The following is a 24918-nucleotide window of genomic DNA, read 5'->3' on the forward strand; positions in this document are numbered from 1 at the left end:
AAGTATCTCTTTCTAGTTCAGACAGGAAGAATAAAGGCTCTGCAGTTTAAAGGTTCTTAGAGTTCTTCATGCATTAGATTTTTAACCTGAGAAGGTTCTAGAAATATTTCAGTCATCAGTGAATGGTTGTTTCCTAAATTTGCTTTCTCTCAAGATGTTATTTTCTATGATAATGAGGAAAGCAGGCAGAGAAATAGAGAGCGGAAGGTTTTCAGGTCTTGCTTTAAACAAATCAGTTACCTTCTCTCTACTCTGCAGCTGAAAATCTGCTGAGCTATTGTTCTTGTGTATATCCTCAAGTCTGGCCCCACTGTTTTTCTGAGTTAAACAGTTGCAGCATCATTTGATTATGCAACGTGTCCATTTACCGTACAAAAATGAATTTAAACAAGGAGATGCAAATTTATTGTTGCTGACAGAGTTTCTTATTTGCGAAGTCTTTAGGAAAAATGGTCATTTCAGTATAAAGTTAAGAATCACACAGCACCAGGTATAGTCAAACAGGTTCATTTGGAACTACTAGCTTTTGGAGCGCTTCAAAAACTAGTGCTTCCAATTAAACCTGTTGGACTATAATCTGGTGTTGTGTGATTTTTAACTTTGTCCACCCCAGTCCAACACCAGCATCTCCATATCATTTCAGTGCAGACAAATTTATTTGTTCCACATTGGACTACTGGGCTAACCTCAAACTGTGGTCAGGTGAGTTATTTTGGGTCAGTATTTGTTCATTTTTTAAACTATTTTGCCCATGCAAGTTCTCAGATATAACAATCAGATGATGGAAGTTAAAATTTTATAGTCCATTATTGTGGCAGTATTATGCAATAAACCTTCCTGTTATCTGAGAACAATCCCTCTTCTCATTGCCTAGAGTGAGAATTTCTTAATTACTGTGTAGACCCAAGATATGATGCAGCAAACCACATCAATCAAACCACGTCCCATAAATATAAGATGCCAGCAGTGGTCAACTGAGAAAATACTACAGCAACTCTACACTGTTCGTAATCAAATGGTAGAACAGACTCGATAGGTCAAATGGCCTAATTCACTCCTATATCTCATGGTTTAAAAGTGTTGAATACATAGACTGAATTCCAAGTCGAAGAATTAAAATCCTGAAATTATGTATCACAAGAAGTTGAATGATGTGTTGAGAGATATTTATGAATAGTTGAGTTTAAAAGAGTCAAGCCAACTGTGTTGATTTTGTGAGCTCCTAAAAACAATTCTCAGTATAGTTGCTGTGATATTAGTAAGTATTCAGTCAAAAATATATGCTTTTGAAAATGCATAGCCTCGTTAAAGAACATATGCTCGTACCCAGTGTTTTTAAATCACTTAAACCTGCCTGAGAAGTTGTACAAACAGCATTTAAAGACTTTCATAATTCAGAGAATTACTGGTAAAAGTACATTCTCAGTTACATTATTTAAAGATGATGGAAATGGGGTCTTTTCCCAAACTTCTGACTCAAAGTAGAGATGCTGTGCAATGAACCACAAGACAATCCTCTCTTCTTTATTCCTCCCACTCAAAAACTACTTTGATAGAAGTTAGTTGTTTTATCATTAAAAACAAACCATAAGAAACTGTTTTGTCTTAATGTAGGCATTATAGGTCTATTTTAAATAAACTAAAGCCTTTGACAAAATAACAGAGTCAAATTTAATGACAATGTTTCCAACAGTAATTTCTACCTTACAACAATTAACACACTCAATGAATAGGCAAAAATTAAGTTCAAAATGCTTTTATTTTATATAACTGTTATTCAAAAGCAGAGTTTGGACAGAAAGCGTTTCTGGGGTAAACCATATTTTTTTTCCACATTTTTGGGAACTCCAGAGAAGAGAATATCTGGATAAACCTTTCTGGAAGCAACTTATAATTTGCACAAATTCTTCACTTTCCTTGGCAGCAGTCAGAGATTCGGGGCAGGAAACTAGACAGAGGCCAGAAACAAAACAAGCTGAACTCCTGGGAATCAGCACAAAGGTTTTGTAAATTTAGAAAGAATTAGAAGGAACCCTATAAAAGTAGCATTGTATTGTGTTACAATGAGCGAACCTGACTCAAGAATGCAGTCAGACAGAAAGGCATCAGAATTCCCAATTACGGCTTGTTACCGTACTTGTGAAATATTTAGAAAACAATGTAGAATATTCAAGGACAAAATCAATAGTTGGTACAGATCATTATGTAAGAAGAAGAAATCAGTTCCATTGTGCAGAGTTATGGTTATATTGACCGACTTGTAGAATATACTTGTTCCCTGGGGTATTATAGATTAATTTCTGAAAATAATCCAGTTTTTATTCAGACCACCCTGTTTCAAATCTCTCTAAATAAATCTGACTTGTCCTTCCCACCCCAGATCTTGATACTGTTTAACATAATGAAATCTATATCAACAATAATTGCAGTATATATGCTATTGTCAATAGCTTCAAATTACGTGATATTAATGTATTTTTGAATGTATTCCAACTGATTTAAATGCTTTCCCATGCATATTATTCCGATGAAAAAAATCCCTTTACATTTTGGGATTCTTCACTCAAACATTTTGCACTGGACTGGTCCTCCAGAATTACAAAAATCATCTTGTCACAGCTTTAAGTGTCACCGAGCATCTTGCACACAATAATTTGAAACATGGTCAATATCATCGCAAACACATTTTGCGCACAGCCAGATCCTTTAAACTGCTGTGAGGTAGATGATTGATTAACCTGTTGTGGGCCAGGGTTTTAACATCTGATCTTCTTTGATTATTGTTACAGGGTTGTTCAACATCTGTACGAGTAGGGGATTGAGATCAACAGCTCACCTCAGTACAGCACTGTGGTGTCAGTCTTGGTTTTTGGGTCACTTCCTGGTCCAGGACATAATTTTTTGATTTGGAGGTAAGTCTACTTACAACTGATCCAAATGAACACTTTGCATTCCTCTCTGTATAATCTATAAAGTTTACAAATTGAAAGGATTAAAGCTTGATTGTTGTTTTACATGTATTCACGCTTAATGGGAAAATATTTTTTTTTTTTGGCGTGATCAACATGTGTTTATATTTTGCGAGAAGCAGACCAAAACGCCAAGAGATTACCTTCTTACCTAAACATTCTGACTGTTATTAATGTTTTGTGGGTCCACCATTGACTGCTACTATGTTTATTTTTCCTGTTAGGTTTCCTTACCCTGTCCACTGGGATGGATGCATCATTTCCCCCTTGGCGCCAAGGCCTTGATGTGGAATGATGTATCTGTCTTGCAGTGAGTGAGAACTCTTCACTGCTGTGGCATTTAAATTGCATACCTTGTTCTAACTCACCACTCCAAAACTTTGCAATTCCTGCAAACTCTTTGGTATTAATGGGAGTGGAGGATTCTGCAAAAACTCAAGTGTGCCCGCGTAATTTGTGGATTAAACTTAAATCCCACCAGTCCGGTGCCAGCTAAGATCTTAGTGGGAGACCAACAGATTCTCAGGGGAAGCAGCCATTACCATTCAACTCCCACTGAACTCACAACTGAGTTGGAGGGAGTTCCAAATGCTCTTGGCTTGTTCTGCAGTAACTTCATCTTTGAGATTATGTGAAGTTGACCGTGTTCAAAGCTCACTTATTTTAAAGAAGCTGTTGTATCGCCAGATTCACGTATATCACGAGGCGAAGCCAGCAAGTTGCAGCGTCAAAATGCAACTTTTCAGGTCAACAAAATGACTGGATTGAAGCACTCTCTTTAACTGTGATGCAAGTGCTCTGCTCTTTTAGTTTCTTTTTAAGTTTTAAAACTTAAAATTGGCGTGACGTATGTAGACGAATGGCTAATAAAGTGGTCGTCACAGAAAAGCTGAAGACACGGATCTCAATGTATTTCGATATAGATATTCAGCTTGTAAATCATATAGTAAGGGTTTACATTCAACAGCTTGTTACTGGGTAATATACTGTGCATGATGGTAGTCTGCATAGAATACATAAGGATGCCTCATTTTTCTATAGTTGCATCAGCACTGAGGATCGTCGCATCTTCGTAGCCTTTACATCATGGATTTCCTGCAAAATAATGGATGCTGTCATTAGCAACTATCCTAGCATCAAAACTTAATGGAACTGAAACATCTCAAGCTGCATGAATTTTAATTCCCTTTAGTTTTGATCATGTGCTAAATCAGTTTTCTTCAAGCAATGGAATTTAAACTGTGGCACTCTGGGTATATTTATCTTAAAGCATGGCACGTATACCAAGGCAGTAACCCCTGAGCCCTTTGGCAGAATTGGATTACATTCCTAGCATGCTGGCGTCTTCAGAAGCCTGCAATACCGAAAACCTGACACCAGGAGCGCACTCTGTTCCTGACCTCCCCCAGCATTTTGTCACTGGAATGCTGGAGGTTGAGAGGTGACCTTTATAAAGTTTGACAAAATCATTAGGTGAGTTGATGGTAGGTGGCTTTTCCCTAGGATGGGAGATTTCAAGACCAGAGGACACATTTTTAAGGTGAGAGGAGAGAGAAATTTTTAAAAGTATGAGCGGTAAATCTTTTACACAGAGGGTGGTTCTTGTGTGGAATGAGCTTCCTGAGGAAGTAGTGGATGGGGGCACAATTACAACGTTTAAAAGACATTTGGATAAGTACATGAGTAGGAAAGGTTTGGAGGGATATGGGCCAGGAGCAGGCAAGTGGGACTAGTTTAGTATGGGATTATGGTTGGCATGGACTGGTTGGACTGAAGGGTCAGTTTCTGTGCCGTATGACTCCATGATTCCCGGTCAATGGAGAAACTTAATCAGGTTGCTGTTAATTTTGAACTTCTCCCTCCATTGCCACAGCAAAGCTGACCGTGAAGACCAAACTGAGTGTTTAAGGAAATGTAGGTGTATTTTACAATGCATTTTTCCCATTTGTAGATCATTTCAATTTGTCCAACCATGTTTGGGCAGGCAGACTGAATGTTAATTCCAGTGGAAAATCCAGTGGTCAGTCTCACCAGAAACTGACAGAAAGAATAATACAGACAGCTTCCCAAGGACCAAAACGTCACGGCAAAAGGTCAAATCTTTCAGTTATTTTCTCTCACACAGTGAAGTGTTTTCTTGGACCGGTGGGAGGGCCCCATCAAGTACTAATTTGAACAAAGTTAAGAATCACACAACACCAGATTATAGTCCAACAGGTTTAATTGGAAGAACACTAGCTTTTGGAGTGTTGCTCCTTCATCAGGTGGCAATGGAGGGCTCAATGCCACCACTATCACCTGATGAAGGAGCGACGCTCCAAAAGCTAGTGTGCTTCCAATTAAAGCTGTTGGACTATAACCTGGTGTTGTGTGATTTTTAACTTTGGACACCCCAGTCCAACACCAGCTCCTCCAAATCATAATTTGAACAATGAACTGATTCCATACCCCAAACACAAGCTTCAGATTTCCTCATATCCGAAGATACAATATTATTGCTTATTGTCTTCAAGTCGTTCGACAAGTTTCCCCATGGAAGACTGATTTACAAGGTTAGATTTCATAAAATACAGGCAGTACTAGCCATTTGTCTCAAAGGTAGAAGACAGAGGGTGGTGGTGGAGGGTTGTTTTGCAGACTGATTGTTTTTCTGACCAGTGGAGTGCCACAAGGATCGGTGCTGGGTCCACTACTTGTCGTCATTTAAATAAATGATTTGGATTTGAGCATAAGAGGTATAGTTAGTAAGTTTGCAGTGACACAAAAATTGGAGGTGTAGTGGACAACGAAGAAGGTTACCTCAGATGAACCAATGGACTGAGGAGTGGCAGATGGAGTTTAATTTAGATAAATGTGAGGTGCTGCATTTTGGGAAAGCGAATCAGAGCAGGGCCTGTACACTTAATGGTAAGGTCCGAGGGAGTATTGCTGAACAAAGAGATCTTGGAGTGGAAATTCATAGCTCCTTAAAAGTAGAGTCGCAGGTAAATAGGATAGTGGAGAAGGCACTTGGTATGCTTTTCTTCATTGGTGAGAGAATTGAGTACAAGACATTGGTTAAGCCACTTTTGGAACATTGCAATTCTGATTTCCTTCATATCGGAAGGATGTTGTGAAATTTGAAAGGGTTCAGAAAAGATTTACAAGGATATTGCCAGGGTTGGAGGATTTGAGCTATAGGGAGAAGTTGAATAGGCAAGGCTGTTTTCTCTGGAGCACCGGAGGCTGAGGGGTGACCTTACAGAGGTTTATAAAGTCATGAGGTGCATGGATAGGGTAAATAGGTCTTTTCTGTGGGGTATAGGCATAGGTTTAGGGTGAGAGGGGAAAGACATAAAAGAGACCTTAGGGGCAACGTTTTGACACAGAGTGGTGCGTGTGTGGAATTAGCTGCCAGAGGAAGTGGTGGAGGCTTGTACAATTGCAACATTTTAAAGGCATCTGGATGGGTATATATGATTAGGAAGGGTTTGGAGGGACATGGGCCGGGTGCTGGCAAGTGGGACTAGATTGGGTTGGGATATTTGGTCGGCATGGATGAGTTGAACCAAAGGATCTGTTTCCATGCTGTACATATCTCTGACTCTATCTCTAAGTCATTCCTCTTGATGATATTGGACTAAGTTGGCTTTATTCCAAAGGTGGGTGTGGAATGCAGAGTTAGGAAAGTCTTGCTACAACTTATAGAGGACATTGGTGAGACCACAAACTAAAGTACTGCATGCTGCTTTGGTTACCTTATTTGAAGAGGATATTATAGCATTGAAGAAAGTTGAGGGACAGTAGATGAAGGGGGTTGTCTGATGAGGAAGTGTTGAGCAGATTGATGTCTAAACTCATTGGAGTTGAGAAAAGTGAGGAGTAATCTTATTGAAATATTTAAGGTCCTGAGGGAACTTAGTACATATGGCAGACTTGATGGGCCAAAAGGTCTCTTCTGTACTCTATGATTCCATGATGTAATGGGACAAATGCTGAGAATGTTGACCTCATGAAGGATTCTTAAAGTATTTTCAAAATAAGGGATCTCCCGGGTAATGCAGAGGGCAGTGGATTGAGGAGGGGTCATTGAATATACTCAAGGCTGAGTTTGACAGATTTCTAATTGACAATGAAGACAAGAACCATGGTGGACAGGCAATAAAATGGAGTTTAAGGCTGTGATTTATTTGAAAGGCAGCATTTGCTAGAGAGACCAAATGATCCATTGCCGTTTCTATTTTTTTATTTCTTTTGCTAATTCTAGACAACACAAGTTGGCAGGTCATAAACCATTGAATTCTCGGACTTATGTCCTGGCTTCACATGGAGACCTGCTCCCAGAATAATTGATCAATTCTTCTCAAAGTGCAAAAGAGGGTATAAGTTCAAAGGTTCTAATCAGGAAACTAAAGAGTGACTATTGAACTGAAGCTGGGCTTATTACCATCAGCTAGTTAATGCTCACCAGTTCATTTATTTCTACATGACAATGATATTGAAATTGAAAAGGACGAAGGGATAGACTCAAATGTTTATGATTAAATGAGATTTGCCAGGATAAATTTAGAATTTCGGTCTGTCTTTAAATGAAAACAAAAACCACTGTCTTGTCGCAGAAATGCTGTTGTTGCAGTCTCAACTCCTGTGACAAAATCAATGCAATGTAATTGTGCTAGATATCAGGGAATGTACCAGATACACAGAGAACAGTACAGACCCTTCTCCCCTTGATGTTGTGCCAACCTTTTATCCTGCTCTAAGTTCAGACTAACCTACATACCCTTCATTGTTCTAACTTCCATGTGTCTATTAAGAGTCGCTTAAACATCCCTAATGTATCTAACTCTATTACAATTGTTGTCAGTGCATTCCAATCACCCACCACTCTCTGTGTAACCCAACTCTGATAACTCCCCTAAACCTTCCTCCAATTACCCTAAAATTATGTCCCCTCATGACAGATAGTTCTGCCATGGGAAAACATTTCTGGCTATCCACTCTATCAATGCCTCTCAACATCGTGTACACCTCTATTGAGTCACTTCTCATCCTCCTTTGTCCTAGCTCTGAGAAAAGCCCTAGCTCCCTCAACCTTTATGAGACATGCCCTCTTATGAAGATGCAAAGATCATTGCCAAAAGTGCAGCAATCTCTTCCCTCGTTTCCTGTAGTTACCTAGGATACATCCCATCTGGCCCGGAGTATTTATCTATCCTTATATTCTTCAACGTTTTAAGCATATCCTCCTTCGTAACACCAACCTGTTCTAGCATGATTTGGTGTTGCCGGTGTTGAACTGGGGTGTACAAAGTTAAAAATCACACAAAACCGCCACCTGATGAAGCAGCAGTGCTCCAAAAGCTAGTGCTTCCAATTAAACCTACTGGACTATAACCTGGTGTTATGTGATTTTTAACTCTGTTCTAGTATATCAGTCTGCTTCAAACTGTCCTCAGAAATGTCAAGGTCCCTCTCAGTAATGAATACTGAAGGAAAATATTCCTTAAGGACCTCCCCTATCTCCTCCAACTCCAGGCACAAGTTCCCTCCACTATTTCTGATCGGTCCTACTCTTACTCCGAACATCCTCTTGTCCCTCACATAAATGTAGAACACCTTAGGGTTTTCCTTAATCCTACCGCTAAAGCTTTTTCATGCCTCCCTCTGACTCTCCTAAGTCCATTCTTCAATTCCTTCCTGGCTACTTTGTAACCCTCTATGGCCCTGTCTGCACCTTGCTTCCTCAACCTTAAGTAAGCTTCCTTCTTCCTCTTGACTAGATGTTCCACATCCCTTGTCACCCAAGGTTCCTTCACCCTACCATCCCATCATTGCCTCATTGGGACAAACCTATCCAGCACTATCAGCAAGTGCTTTCTGAACAACCTCCTGAAGGCCTGAAGAAAGCTCCTGCTAAAGTGACTGCTCCTTCCCTGTTTCTGACGTCCACCCATATTGATTCTGTAGACAAACCCTCCTCGATGACCTCCCTTTCTGAAGCTGTGATCCTATACCTGATTAGAAATGCCACTCCCCCACTTCTTTTACCTCCACCCCCTCACCCCCATTCCTTCTGAAACATCTAAACCCTGGAACATTCAACAACCATTCCTGCCCCTGTGATATCCAAGTCTTTGTAATGGCCACAACAACAGTTCCAAGTACTGCTCCATCCTCTGAATTCATGACCTTTATTCCTGATACTACTTGCATTAAAATGTGACATGGAGGAGCCGGTGTTAGACTGGAGTGGACAAAGTTAAAAATCACATAACACAGGGTATTGTGTGATATTTAACTTTGTATTAAAGTAGACACAATTTAACCCTGACTGCACCTTTGTCCTATCAACTTTCTATCCTTCCTCAGAGTCTCTGCACACTGTGTCTGGCTGTTCACTATCTACTCCATCATCTGATTTGTAGCTCTAGTTCCCACCCCCCCACCAACTAAGTTTAAACCCTCCCGAAGAGCTCGAGCAAACCTCCCACCCAGGATATTGGTGCCCCTTCAGTTTAGGTGCAACCCGCCCTTCTTCTTGTACAGGTCCCACCTTCCCCTAAAGGTATACACAACTTTAAATATACCATAAATAGATGTCCCATTTGAAAATGCTTAATATAAATGTTCCCAATAACAGGAGGGGCATTAATTTGCATATAATTTGAAGAGAATCACGTGGTTTTTGTATCCTTACAGGTTTTTGTTTCTGAAACGAAGCCATCTTGTTTTAGGATGGATGCAGACCTGATCACCATTGTTCTTCAAAGTGGCTCTGTCAAAACAAAGAGGAAAGTGCACATTTAATGCAGAACAAAACAAATCAATGATAAATCTATGGCCATGGTGTATTTCTAAGCCTCATAAACCAGACAGCATGGGTACCCGAACATTCTGAGAACATCAAACCTCCCTTTCTGCAGCTGTGAAGGCTGTTCGGCCCCTTGAACCTGATCCACTACACAGTGGAATCATGGCTGGGAGATGCAGGGAGCAAATCCGTCCCTCGACCTTACCAGCTGAGCCAAGAACGGGAGGGGAGTCCCAGTGAGTAGCCGGGGGAGTCTCAATGGATACATGTTGGAGCTAAGGGGAACTCCCAGATCCAGCCAGCTTTGTTTTGTTTCCATACTCAGGAATTCCCGGGCTGACAAGAAGTCAACAGAATTGGATTCAGCGCAATGGCATTTTGCTATGAACTGAAAACATTGCGTTTCATTTTGTAACTTCCGCAAAACATTGTGGATAGGAGTCTGCAGGCTGCAGATCTAATTTCCTACTGGTCACGGTCCCAGTATAATCAACCTGTACCTGACACTCCCAAAGAGATAGCAAACATAGAAACATGCAAGGGCAGGACAAGTGAAGGACTGCCAAGTAGTTCTGAGGAAGGATCACGCAATCTGAAATATTATCTCTGATTTCTCTCTGCAGATGCTGCCAGACCCACTGAGCTTTCCCAGCAATTTCTATTTTTGTTTCTGATTCACAACAACTGAAGGTCCTTCATTTTTTTTAAAAGGGCTGTCCTTTATTTTCATTTACTAGTGGACACATCTTGCAGTCAGCAGTGCAATTGGAACGTACACCACTGACTGCAACTTCAACTGACCAATTACATTTTTATGGACAAAGTCCCCCATGGTGATTCTCAATCCCTCACCCCTGAATGTTCACATCCTCACTAACTTACAAAACCCAGACACACTCTGCAACAATAGAAGCCTCTCGTTCACCCACCAACACAACATAGGCCCCTCACCCTTCTCCCAACAATGCCACACCCTTTCTCTACTTCAAACCTCCCACAAAAACTCAGCCCCACTCCCCAAAATTGTTCATCCCATATTCCCCCACCCCAACCTCTGGCCCCAGCAATGTTAAATCATCTTCTCAATTCTAGAGGTGGTAAGTATTGTCTGGGAGTTAGGGTCAACATTGTTTGGAAGCAGGAGGTGGGGAGTGAATATTGTCAGGAGGGCAGTGAGCTAGACTGGGATTTCTTTCACTAACTTCCCAGTCAGAATGGTGAGTGGCTTGGAGTGGAACTTGTAGATGGTGTGGCTTCCATGTATCTGCTGCCCTCATCCTTCTAGATGGCATGGTCAGGAGTTTAGAAATTGCTTTTGAAGGAGGCTTTGTGATTGACGTAGTTAATGATATCAGCAAAAGAATTTAAGCCCAGAAATCAAAATGGTAAATTACCCTAAAATTTGGCTCAAAAGCTATTATTCAAAACGTGCACCACATGACTTTGGCAAGGGAATTAAAGCAATATCTCGAAGAGGCTTTAGAAAAGGTTGGAGTAACTCCAGGTGGAGAAAACAATTCAAGTGTAGGACAACAGCCCAGGCCTGGGTAGAAATGGTTCTTTCATCCCAATGTCATAGGGGAGACAGGCACAGTAACATTAGATGTAAGCATCTACACTCATCAAGATAGCTCAGGGTCCTGAGGCACAATAACACCTCAAGTGGAATTATTCACACCTTCCTATACTAGGCCTGTCCAGGTCACACTTGTCATTTCTGCATCTTCCTCACAGCTCACCCTTCCTCCCAGCTTCCTGTCATCTGCAAATTTCGAGATGTTGCTTTAATTCCCTCGCCAAAGTCATGTGGTGCATGTTTTGAATAATAGCTTTTGAGCCGAATTTTAGGGTAATTTACCATTTTGATTTCTGGGCTTAAATTCTTTTGCTGATATCATTAACTACGTCAATCACAAAGCCTCCTTCAAAAGCAATTTCTAAACTCCTGACCATGCCATCTAGAAGGATGAGGGCAGCAGATACATGGGAGCCACACCATCTACAAGTTCCACTCCAAGCCACTCACCATTCTGACTGGGAAGTTAGTGAAAGAAATCCCAGCCTAGCTCACTGCCCTCCTGACAATATTCACTCTCCACCTCCTGCTTCCAAACAATGTTGGCCCTAACTCCCAGACAATACTTACCACCTCTAGAATTGAGAAGATGATTTAACATTGCTGGGGCCAGAGGTTGGGGTGGGGGATATGGGATGAACAATTTTGGGGAGTGGGGCTGAGTTTTTGTGGGAGGTTTGAAGTAGAGAAAGGGTGTGGCATTGTTGGGAGAAGGGTGAGGGGCCTATGTTGTGTTGGTGGGTGAATGAGAGGCTTCTATTGTTGCAGAGAGTGTCTGGGTTTTGTAAGTCTATCCATGTCCCTCAGTGTCAATCAGTCAAAAACCTAGAATTCCTATGACAGCACTGTGGGAGTCTCTACACCACACGGGTCATGCCAATTTTAGACAGAGCCTCACCAACACTTTCTTGAGGGCAGCAATATGAGCCTAGTTAGTAATACTCACTTCCCAAGACTGAATACTAAGAAACTCATTTCGTCATCTTTTCCAAGATTCTTGGTTGAACATTAATCTTACCAATTGTTTCCAACAATGATAATCTCCTGTATGTCTTTACTCAGAGTGTTAGTTAACTAGGCTGTCTAATTGACTAGTATTTGGATCAGATCAGTGCCAACAGGATTGGTACATTTCTCATTCTGACAGAGAAAGATTTAGGACCAGTCTTGGCTTTCCTACAATAAAAATCATGGCACTTTGCCTTGGCTCAGTGTGTAATCACCAACAACCTGCCTTTCAATAATAAAACAGTTGATAATTTTCAAAATGAAAGATTTGGAAATGCTTCAGTTAAGAGGGAATTGGATGGTGAAAATGTGTTAGATGCGACATCTAGTATCGTAGAATGGTACAGTACAGAGGAGACCCTTCATGCCATCAAGTCTCTCCCAACAAAGCTACACTAAATCTACACTGGTTCCACTGCCCAGAACTAGGTCCATAGTCTACTTTGGGGATTTAGCTTAAGCCTAGTCTGCCTTTCTCTAAGATCATGGCTGATCTGATGCCTTCACATTCCGACTTTCTGTTGTTATCCTTTCACCCACTTGTTACGAAATGTTGCAGTGGTTTTAAGAGGTGTATTTTTGTTTGGAGGGAGGTTTTAAAGCAGAGGCATGCAGCAGTCTACTCAGCCACTAGACGAAACCATTTGTGAGGCCTTTGTTTTTTTTTAATGGTTGGAATAATAGAAGTAACCCAAATGGATGGGTCAAGCTCCCACAGAACCAGGAGTTTTAGTTTTCAGTAATAGTTATTGCTGGGTCTTCAAGCTAAGTTTGGAAGCTGCAATACATCTCTCCCCGCTACTCTCTCGCTGAGTTTTCTCTTGATGTTTTCCTCCTGGAGGAGAGAATTGCCTGTGAGACAATCTATTTTCCTGAATTTGCCATTGTCCAAGGTGTGTTTGTGGGAACTTTAATATATTGGAACAGTTACTGTTTCATTGTTAAATAATCTAATATTTTGCTAAGATTTCCAACAGGTTTAAGGTATTTCAATTGCTTTTTTTCATTTGTTGTATTTTAATTATAGTGCGCAAAGAAAATGTGCTTTAACCCCAGTAATTTGCATCTGGAATGCAAAGCCTAGCACTTATCTTTAAAATAAGAAAAAGTTAGGATCTATCCTATCTCTTGAATATGTTTTGAGGGGGTTTGGTCTGGTCCACTTATTAGAAATCTATTTACCTCTGCTTTAGCAATATTCAAAGACTCTGCTCCCATCATCTTTAAGAATTCCCAAGATGTACGACTCTCTGAGAAAACCAATTGCCCTAATGTCTCTCCTAAATGGCTGATCCATTATTTTGAAACAGTGATCCCTTAGTTCCAGATTTTTCCACAAAAATAAACTTCCTTTTCGCAAAGACCCTGCTAAGACCCGCTCAGGGTTTTGTTGCAATCAAGTTTGTTTTCAATCTTCAATCAACCTCCAACAAACTCCACTAGATACATGCCCAGCCTGCTAAATCTTTCATCATAAGGCAACTCACCCATTCCACGTACACGTCTTGTAAACTTTCTCTGAACTGCTTCCAATACATTAACATTCTTCCTTAAATAGGGAGAACCAGTACTGGGCATAATGCTTCTGATGTAATCTCATCAGTGCCCTGTATAATTTAAGTAATAGCTATCTACTTTTGTACTCCACTCTCCTCACAATACATGATAATATTCTATTTGTTTTCCCAGTTGGGACTTTTGTTTTAACTAATGTGAAGTGAGCTTGAGCATTACAGTTCAATTTTTAGTGGAAATGGCCACACTTTAAGGAAATATATGAATGCACTGCAGAGAGCGCAGAAGAGTTTTCCAAGAACTCCAGGAGTTTTGAAAAGGAGTCATACCAGTATTTCCCTCTCCACAGGTGCCAGACCTGCTGAGTTTCTTCACCATTCTCTATGTAAGTTTCCGATTTACAGCATCTTGCAGTATGTTGCCTTTGTCCTTTTGTACACAGCATTTCAGAACCAACCTCATGACAACCCAAAGTGCTTTACAGCCATTCAGATATGTAAATGTGTTGTTGATGTATAGTCACTGCTGTACTGTAGGCATTAGCGGAAGCAATGAGCCCCAGGGTCCACTGATTCAATCAGAGGGAGCATGGTCTGCACCTGGTTTTGACTTATCCAATACTTGAGATTTTGCAGTATAAACAGTCCAGCACAGTGGGACTTAGCAACTTAATTATGGTTTTATCCACATACCATTTATACTAACATTTGGACAGGTACATAAATAGGAAAGGTTTGGAGGGATATGGGCTAAACGCAGGCAAGTGGGACTAGTTTAATTTGGGATTATGTTCAGCAAGCACTGGTTGGGCCAAAGGGTCTATTTCCGTGCTCTATGATTCTATGATTCTACAATGGAATTTACTTTGATTTTAAATATTTAATCTCTCTCAGATATTTTGAAATTTTATGCAGAATTCTATATCTATGATATATGATTTTTATATCTATCTATATTGACAGTTCTGATTGCTACAGAAATGGAATTTAATTGATATAAATATAAATAAATTTGGGTGTTTTTAATGTCATACATTGATTTCTAAGCTTTATTCCTGACCCTACAGAAGCTTACCATACAGCAACAGAATTAAGTGAATTATAAATAAATAAATACCTAACATTCTCAAATGGGCTCAGAACAGAAGTGAGGAGCATTCCAATTTGGCATCCATCCACGACACTAAATAAGCAGGAAAATCAACACCCTCCTCATCAACCCAAATAAACAATCCACTCAGACATTTAGCTAAACAAAGGTGTTCACAGTGCCAACCATCTGGGAGGTAGGATAGAGTAAGTATTTCCAGATGTCCCAGTCATAGCTGATCTTGTACTCGGAGGCTGGTGGAATAGAACCACAAAGTCCTTACGGAACAAACCTGGAAATTGAACACAGTCCCATGGCCGCTGCCTGAGATATCCGAATGACAACTTACGGTAACTTGGCTACAGGCTGACCATCTCAGTAGTAGATTCCTGCATCTCTGTCTCACAATGTTTGCCCTCCAGTTATTGGCAGTGGATGTGGCTTGTCAATCTACCCATGATCTCCTCATCCTCTGGAATAGCTGATTATTCAAGAGATTTACTGATTCGTGAACTAGCGTACAATAAGATTTTGTTTTCATTTTTGCACATAAGGTAGAAGGACCATTTTCGCTTTTCATCTTGAATTGACTTTGACAAAATTCTTGGCTATATTTAAAACAAACTCAACTGAGAAATAGTATGGAGTTAGTTATGGATTTGACAGTTGGGAGGATCTAATTGAAACATACAGAATATTGAAAAGCCTGGACAGAGCAGATGTTGGGAAGGTGTTTCCATTGGTCAGAGAAATAAGGGTCCGTGGGTATAGCCTTTAGAGTAAAAGAAAGACCTTTTAGAATGGAGATAAGGAGAAACTTCTTTAGCCAGGGAGTGGGGAATCTATGGAATTCATTGTCACAGAAGGCTGAGGAGGCCAGGTCATTGAGGAGATAAACATTTTCTTGAGTTTCTTGAAAGCAGGAGAATGGGGTTGAGAAACTTTACAGCCATAATTGGAGGGTCGAGCAGATTCGATGGGCTGAATAGCCTAATTTCTGCTCCTGTGTTTCATGATCTTTGTTTTTTATGGATTAGGCTGAGAAATGCCACACTTCTAAAAGTAATTCATTTAAAATGAAACACATATTTTGCTGCAAATATTTCTGAGTCAGAATGCATTTATTACAGCACAAATCAATCAACAATTTGTTGGGTGGGAGAAATAGTCAGTGGATTGCAATTGATTGTACATTGCTGACATTATTGTAGTTCATCATTAATTGGTAGTTAACCACAAGTTGCTGAATTAATTGATCAAACTGCATCAGAAGAATACTATTTTGCAATTAACATTTACATGAAATTGCGGTGTTTACATACTAACTACATTATGCATGCAAAATGTAGAAATCCAATAAGTAAAATAATAACATAACCTTTTAATAATAACATAACATTGACTTTCAAACAACCTCCTCAACACAAAATATTTCAGAGTGAAAGTTTGGATTATCATGCTGCCAAGTAGTAAGTTGTTAGATTTTTTAAAAGATCATTTAGTTCAAAATTAGATATTTGTTAAGTTATTTTCTTTGTCTGATTTTGTTTCTTTCTTAACCCATTTTCTCTCTCTTGTACTCTTTCTATTCCAGTCTTGACATTGAATTCAGCCAGTCTAAATCACCTTCCTTCTTAGTTTTTTCTTTCACATTGGAGCAATATACAATGCTCCAATGCCTCTGTTGTAATGTTGGAAGCTTTCTCTTCCAGCAATTGTGTGGAGAAAGCTGAAGGATTCAAGGACACTACTATGCTCTCAGCTGGTAGCAATATTGGCAACACAAATCGCAGAGTGAAACCTATGATATCTTTCACAGATACTCAATCCCAGTGAAGTGTCACTTTTATAATAACTAATTTCTTACTAAATTGACTCATTACAATTTTGATTGAAACTTCATTCTGGCTCTAAGGGCTTGGTTTCCTTTGCAGTTCTGATGGCCGAAAACACTTTAGAATTTTGTTAGTTTGAGAACCTCTAGATGAGTGGGTGGCACGGTGGCACAGTGGTTAGCATTGCTGCCTCCCAGCGCCAGAGACTCAGGTTCAATTCCTGTCTCAGGCGACTGACTGTGTGGAGTTTGCACATTCTCCCCGTGTCTGCGTGGGTTTCCTCCGGGTGCTCCGGTTTTCTCCCGCAGGCCAGATGAATTGGCCATGCTAAATTGCCCGTAGTGTTGGGTAAATGTAGGGGAATGGGTGGGTAGTGGGTCGGTGTGGACTTGTTGGCCCAAAGGGCCTGTTTCCACACTGTAAGTAATCTAATGAGCTGTCACAGCTCAGAGACTTTGTAAACTAGCGTGCTCTTCTGCTAGGGTGAAACTGTGCTTCTGAACTGAAAACCTAACATTTTCATCCTCCAGCTGAACTACAAATTACAGTCCCTGGTCTGCTTGCTCTGCATGTCATAAAAGCTCAACATCATAAGGTCTTGGTTAACATTACAGGTGTGTCCTGATGAGCACTAAAATTAAGTCATCTGTTATGAAGACGTGGGTGTACTTGAAGAGAGTTAAAAGCAGTAGAACTACCAAATGCAACACCAAGTGTTCTCAATAAGATGACAACAACTTAGTCAAACAACTTGATTAGCTTGTTGCCTGGAGAAAAAACAAATTCAAATTCGGCCAATCAGTTTAAATTATACTCTGAAAAATATCAAACTCCAATCCAATTTGAATTGAGTATATTGACAATCTTAAAAGCCAATGACATAATCCGATGCTTTGGGGAGGTATAAGACCAGAGAAAATTGAACAGTTGAGAGAAGAACTGCCAATCCCAGTTTGTACACAGACTGCTTAAAAAATAACTCTCTTAAAAGTACCATTTCAATCAGTAACCAGTGATGCAGAAATTCCTAAGAAGAAAAAAAACATAGGAATATCTGAACAGAAGCACGAAAGCTGCCTGATGTTGAGATAAGAAGTGTAGTTTTATAAACCTTAATTGGGAATTTTATCAGGCTGGTGTTATAGAAGGGAAGCTAAAAGATAAGTTAAAAGAAGAAATTGTAAATAGTGGTGAGTAAATTATTCTCTGTTATACTTTAATGTAAAATTAACAAGTTTATTTCTTAACGGGATCTTGGCCACTCGGGGTTTTACAGATTACTGCGTGGGATAAATCTTTTCTGTGTTGCTGCTTTTAAATTAAGCAGGAGAGTTTACCCTGTGATGTAACACATCTATCTTCTTGAAAATGATGAGCTGACTTTTGTGACATCTTGACTTAGTATCACTCTTCTGTGTTTCTCAAAGGGTCTTTCTTCATGAGGCTTAGTGAGGTCTCTCATGCTATTATCCAAAATATGCCTCATCAACTATCAATTCTACCTCTATGACTTCCCACTCATCTAGTGCTGAGCTAATTCTCCCATAGCTGGATGTATTCACGCAATATCATGATAAAGTGGAATAGACCATCATCTCTGTCGGCACCACCATCTTGGACCGAGGTAATGCACCCAGCCAAGTGGGCGACACGGTGGCACAGTGGTTAGCACTGCTGCCTCTCAGCACCAGAGAACCGGGTTCAATTCCCACCTCAGGCGACTGACTGTGTGGAGTTTGCACATTCTCCCCGTGTCTGCGTGGATTTCCTCCAGGTGCTCCAGTTTCCTCTCACAGTCCAAAAATGTGCAGGTTAGGTGAATTGGCCATGCTAAATTGCCCATAGGGTTAGGTGAAGGGGTAAATGTAGGGGGATGGGTCTGGGTGGGTTGCGCTTCGGCAGGTCGGTGTGGACTTGTTGGGCTGAAGGGCCTGTTTCCACACTGTAAGTAATCTAATCTGTAAGCATTGGCATCTGCACTTGGCCTTCAGCATCAATGTATTGGTACAACAGCCATAAACCAGTGCCTCTTACACCACAGCTGGCATTTCCTTCACTTGCAACTTCACATTCCCAACCCAATCGCCAGTTAAGGGCCAGATCACCAACCTCTCCTGTTCCCATCCCAACCCCTCCCCATCTGACAAACCCACTGTAACGCTGTTCGTATTTTGCCAGAATCCATTGGAGCCCAGCATCAGATCATTGTTCACTGTGGAACCATCACTGACAGGAAAGCCTTCAAAGAATGTGCACCATTCACTTTTATCAGAAAATCAAAGCAAACCAATTTCAAACAAACAGATGCTGTGTTTCTATCCCAAAATGCAAATGAATTGCTGACAGTCAATGATTACTCACTGGACCCAGCTCACATCTACTGCAATCAGCTGTCACTTAGGTCCAGTCTGGCTTGTTACACCTAATGCAGTTGCATTCTGTTTTGCATAAGGTGATGTTTCTTCTGCTCTTCCTCCTCCTTAGAGTCCCCCCATCCTCACATTCCCTCAGTATCCATCACATCTTCTCATTCCCCACTCCAGGTGTGAAGAACACAGCAGGTTAAGATCAAGAGTAAAGGGAAGACCTCTAGAATGGAGATAAGGAGAAACCTCCTTATCCAGAGATTTGTGAATCTGTGGAATTCAGTGCCACAGAAGGCTGTGGAGGTCAGGTCATTGAGTAAATTTAAAACAGAGATAGATATTGCAAAGAGGATCAAAGATTACTGGAAGAAAGTGGGAAAATGGGGTTGAGAAACCTGTCAGCCATCATTAAATGGCAAAGCAGACTTGATTGGCCAAATGACCGCTCCTATGTCTTGTGGTATTATGTGGCACGCTTGTGTGGAGTGTATTGCAAGGCACCAAAGCTGTCCAGTCAGCAGGACGTCTTCAAGAGTCCAAACATTTGCGCCACAATGGTCCTGACGTTTGACCTTAGCCAGAGGGTTACACAATGGATTCATCAGCCATGGTTGCAGAGAATAGCCCTTGTTCCTGTACGGCATCCAGACGCAGCAGGAACATGAGTCTTCTTGAGGATATAGACATCAGGCAACTTCCAAGATACTGGGTAGTGAGTTAGAGCAAGCGGTGGGCTGGAGTTACCAGATATCCGCTCTGATTGATTGAAATTAGGAACACCCGACATAACAATCATCACACGATGGGATAGCAACCTTCAGTATTACTGAGGATGCTGATGAGTGATAATCTTTATTAATAGACATCTCATTATTCACAAGTGTGAATCTCACCTTGACATCTGGAAATCTGTTGAAAATATAATTTGCTGCTTCCAATGTCATGTCAGACTTCACTTGACCTTCCATACAATTCTCACAAATTTCTTGCATTTGCGGTCTTACAGGATTCAGTCCAATTACTTTAGTTCGCTTTCCAAATGACTTTCTGACCTCTTTAAAACATTACCTTCACAGAAGTGAAACCACATGCCTATTTACCTCTCCTTAAAATAGTAATTAACTTTTTTTACAACACATTGAACTAACACGACATGTCAAGAGTTAACATGTTCCAAATTTTGGGACGAAGTCTCAGGATGTGGTAGGATGCAGGTCCTTTCTTCTGAACGCATTTTAACACATTGCTGCTTTCCAAGAGTCTTCCTCCCCTTTCCATCTCGTCATCAAAACAAAGACTATTGACGCTCCAATAGAAATATGCGACATGTTGCATCAATAATATGGGATAATTTTCCACATGAGGCCTATTACTTATTCACGGTCCAACGATGTCAAAAAGTTGACAGTGAAGGATTGTTATTTGGCAAGTGCCTGATCCGTAGCAAGTCTGTGTTATGAAACGCCTAATTTGCATGTCTATGCCTTGGGGTTATCAAGGCAATGGTCTGAGACATCAGTTCATGGCTCTGTGGCCTAATCTGCAAACCTAAACATAAACGCAAAACTTAATCTCAAGGCTTATCATTAACTAATATTTGAATGTTGATGTCTAAAGTATGTTTTATTTTGTCTGGGCCTATTGAAGGGTCCTGAATGTCCATCATTGGGTATTTACTTCAGACTGTGAAATGTTCTTTAGAATCCACTGAACAAACATCAGTGTGGTGCAAGTGCTAAGTAGCAAGACCAAATTCCTATAAATGATGGAGTGACCAATGGTGTTAGAAAGCATCAATGAATTATTTTGCCATAAAGGTTCACGCATGCTATTTGGGTGTTCTTCCATTAATATGCTTAATGTAATTTGTCATGGGTAATATGAGATGAGAATTTCACTCATGAGCAGTATAGGACTCGCTGAATGTATTAGCATGCCATTAGTTGCGAACCTCACCTCACTGACAGAGTTTCCCATTCTCCCACCCACTAGACAGAAAATAGACAGTAACAATTTCCAATATGAAAGTCAGAGTAGGTGCCTAGTTACTCTAACTCACTGCAATACTCCTCGGGGTTTCCATCTGACACAGCAGTCCCAACATTTTCTCAAAGCAGGCTCCATGGGCAACAATCACCTGCAGTCCACAAAGGTCAGCATCAGAAACGTACCACCCTCTTCATACCATCGTGGCACATCTTCGACCAACTACAATATAGCTCTGCACTTCAATGCTTCACTTTGGAATGTATTGGCTTACAATGCAATAGTGCAACCAAGATACTTTTCACACTGGGACAGAGTTTGGGAGAAGATTTGTAGCTCGGGTGCTTGTTGTTGTGGTTCTGTGCACTGAGCTGGGAGTTTGTGTTGCAAACGTTTCATCCCCTTCCTAGGTGACATCCTCAGTGCTTGGGAGCCTCCTGTGAAGCGCTTCTGTGATGTTTACTCCGGCATTTATAGTGGCTTGTCTCTGCTGCTTCCGGTTGTCAGTTGCTGTCCGCTGCAGTGGCTGGTATATAGGGTCTAGGTCGATGTGTTTGTTGATAGAATTTGTGGATGAGTGCCATGCCTCTAGGAATTCCTTGGCTGTTCTCTGTTTGGCTTGCCCTATAATAGTAGTGTTGTCCCAGTCGAATTCATGTTGTTTGTCATCTGCGTGTGTGGCTACTAAGGATAGCTGGTCGTGTCGTTTCATGGCTAGTTGGTGTTCATGGATGTGGGTTGTTAGCTGTCTTCCTGTTTGTCCTATGTAGTGTTTTGTGCAGTCCTTGCATGGGATTTGCACCCTGTGCCAACCACCTAAATGCCACATATGAACAACTCCGATTCCTGCATGAATGCCGAAGCAAAACCAATGTAGTTTACAAAATCCCATGCAAGGACTGCACAAAACACTACATGGGACAAACAGGAAGACAGCTAACAACCCGCATCCATGAACACCAACTAGCCATGAAATGACACGACCAGCTATCCTTAGTAGCCACACACGCAGATGACAAACAACATGAATTCGACTGGGACAACACTACTATTATAGGACAAGCCAAACAGAGAATAGCCAGGGAATTCCTAGAGGCATGGCACTCATCCACAGATTCTATCAACAAACACATCAACCTGGACCCAATATACCAGCCACTGCAGCGGACAGCAACTGACAACTGGAAGCGGAGGAGACAAGCCACTGTGCTTTCAGCACAGACTACACAGTTTATGGTAAGCCTATATCTCGTTATCATTTATTCAGCTTGTCCTGTCCTGGCTTACTATCAATAATCTCCTTATTTGTGAACTAACTCCGGAGAGGCTGATATCCCATCAGCAACCCACCCTTTATTTACTTACACATGGAGAGTCCTTGACACTGACCCAACTTCCTCAGAGCCAGTTCTCCAAGTGAACAGAGTGTCTGACACTCCTGTCCTTACCTGTCAACCTGGGCTCCCCGATAGGACCAGATTAACAGCCCCAATTGTGGAATTCTTATCCAGTGAGGTCCACCTGGCCAATCTCATTACAATCACTACAGTCTACCCACCCCTTTCATCTCTTGCAATGACTCTCACTCTGCCATCTATCTCCATCTATTCACTCACCTCCTCTTTACCCTACCCCCAACCTTCAGCATTATTGCCAGTGTTTCTGAGCTGCTGGCAGTTCTGATGAAGACCCTCTAAACATTACCTCTGCTTTCTTCCCCACACAGGCTGCTGGGCCTGCTGAGTTTCTCCAGCCATTTTAGTTTGGGGTTCACAGTGTTGCAAACTGCACATACCTCACGTTGAGAGTAGCCCATCATTACACAGCTGATTTCATCAGCAGAAAAGGGATTCCATTCCATCTATTGGTCTCTCATCAGTACAGCATCTCAGAAGTCTGTGCCAGGTCTTCTGGGATCTGCCAAGCTATTTTTTTACTTGAGAACCCTCAAGTTATTGCTCTGTTTGAAGCCTCATTTCATACCTAAAAGGCTGGTACAAAGACTGGATTTATATGCATCTGGGTACATGCACAGTAGCTCAGTGGTTAGCGCTGCTGCCTCATCGTGTGAGGGACCAACGTCCGATTCCAACCTCAGGCAACTGTCTGTGTGGAGTTTGCACATACTCCCCGCATCTATGTGGGTTTCCTCCCACTGTCCAAAGATGTGCAGGTAAGGTGGGTTGGCCAGGCTAAGTTGCCCATAGTGTCCAAGAAGGTGGAGACCAGGTGAATTAACTGTGGAAAATGCAGGGTTATGGGGATGAGTGGGATATTCTTCAGAGGGTCAGTGTGAACTCAATGGGCCAAATGGCTTGCTTCCACACTGTAGGAATTCTATGATCTCCATGACTAAGGGACCCTATGTATTGATTACAGCCCATCTGCCCATAGATCTGTTCTTCTGGAGGTGCTTCACCTTCAGATTAATGTCCCTGCAAGTTCTGATTCTTCATATTGACCATTTGCTGAATCCTTCCACTGCCTGCTGTCACCTACCTGTGCAGACAGCTTCCTCAGTTGTACAGCTCCCTGAGCTCCCTCTCACTGGCCCTAACTCTAACCCTGGTACATATCTGCCTGCTGCCCTCTAACCCAAATTGGGCTCAACAGCGCCTCCTACAAGATCATGGCCGTCACAAACAGGATTGGGACCCCACAAATCACCCCGTTGCCTGAAAATGTTTAAAGTTAAGAGAATCCTGGTCTCTGTCTTTGTGAATTGTTGAGCAGCTCAGTGAGAGATTTAAATAGTGTCAGGTTTCCACATGCCAGGATCTGAATAACCCCCAAAATACCAGCAATCTATTAGACTGTCATCACTTGTTTTCCTTACGTCTCTGAAATATCTGAGCTGTCTTTCAAGGATCTGGTTGCCTCTGTTGTACATGCTTTCCAAGCCACTGAAGCTGGGAAATGCAGAGAAAGTGATAACCTTTGACTATAAAATATGGAATTTACTTTCTCTTTCAGATATGATTCATTAGTAACTGTAGATTACAATCAACTGAGAACTGTTGCACTTTACTGCAATACCTCTTGGTGCAATGCCTAACTGTCATATTTTCTTTCCCCATGTGGGCCTTCATGCCTCATACTCTTCATATCACTGACAGCTTCACTCTCTCAGCAGCTTCTCTCAGGCCACACTTTCCTTTCCACATGTTGTAATGTGAGATTATCTGGACCCCTTTCAGTGTTCCCATCCCTCCTTTCACTCCAGACACCTCCATTTAATAATTCTTTTGGTGTCATTCAACAACAATATGCATTTGTATAGAACCTTTCATGTGATTTTTAAAAAATCTCAGGTGTCTCACCATTATCAGACATAATTTGATAACTAACCACACGAGAGACAATAAAACAAATGACCCAAGTGGCAAACAGGCAGGGTTAAGAAGCACCTTAGAGTGAAGAACATATAAGAACATCAGAACCTAGAGCAGAAGTAGGCCATCTGACCCTTCAAGCCTGCTCCACCATTCGATAAGATCAGGGCTGATCTTTTCATGGCCTCAGCTCCACTCACGCGCCCTCTCACTATAACCCTTAATTCCTTTACTGTTCAAAAACATAATCTATCTTAGCTTTGAAAGCCTTTACTGAGGAAGCCTCAACTACTTCACTGGGCAGGGAATTCCAAAGACTCATAACTCTCTGGGTGAAGAAGTTCCTCCTCAATTCAGTCCTAAATCTGCCCCTCCCTAATTTTGAGGCTATGTCCTCTTGTCTTAGTTTCATCCTCCAGTGGAAACATCCTCTCTACTTCCACCTTATC

General features: G+C 41.3%; 1 protein-coding gene across 1 annotated transcript in view; it reads right to left on the minus strand.

The window, feature by feature from the left end:
- Positions 1-1740: 1740 nt before the first annotated feature.
- Positions 1741-24918, minus strand: part of LOC132834996 (stromal cell-derived factor 1-like) — a 33607-nt gene continuing 10429 nt past the window's right edge. Inside the window, exons 3-4 of the mRNA XM_060854216.1 lie at positions 9649-9726; positions 1741-4064 (exon numbers count right to left, since the gene is read on the minus strand). Coding sequence (XP_060710199.1) covers positions 4049-4064; positions 9649-9726 — 94 coding nt within the window. The 3' untranslated portion in view covers positions 1741-4048. The remainder of the gene's footprint in view (positions 4065-9648; positions 9727-24918) is intronic.

Source organism: Hemiscyllium ocellatum, chromosome 43 (genome assembly GCF_020745735.1).
Source record: "Hemiscyllium ocellatum isolate sHemOce1 chromosome 43, sHemOce1.pat.X.cur, whole genome shotgun sequence".
In the NCBI taxonomy this organism is placed as follows: Eukaryota; Metazoa; Chordata; class Chondrichthyes; order Orectolobiformes; family Hemiscylliidae; genus Hemiscyllium; species Hemiscyllium ocellatum.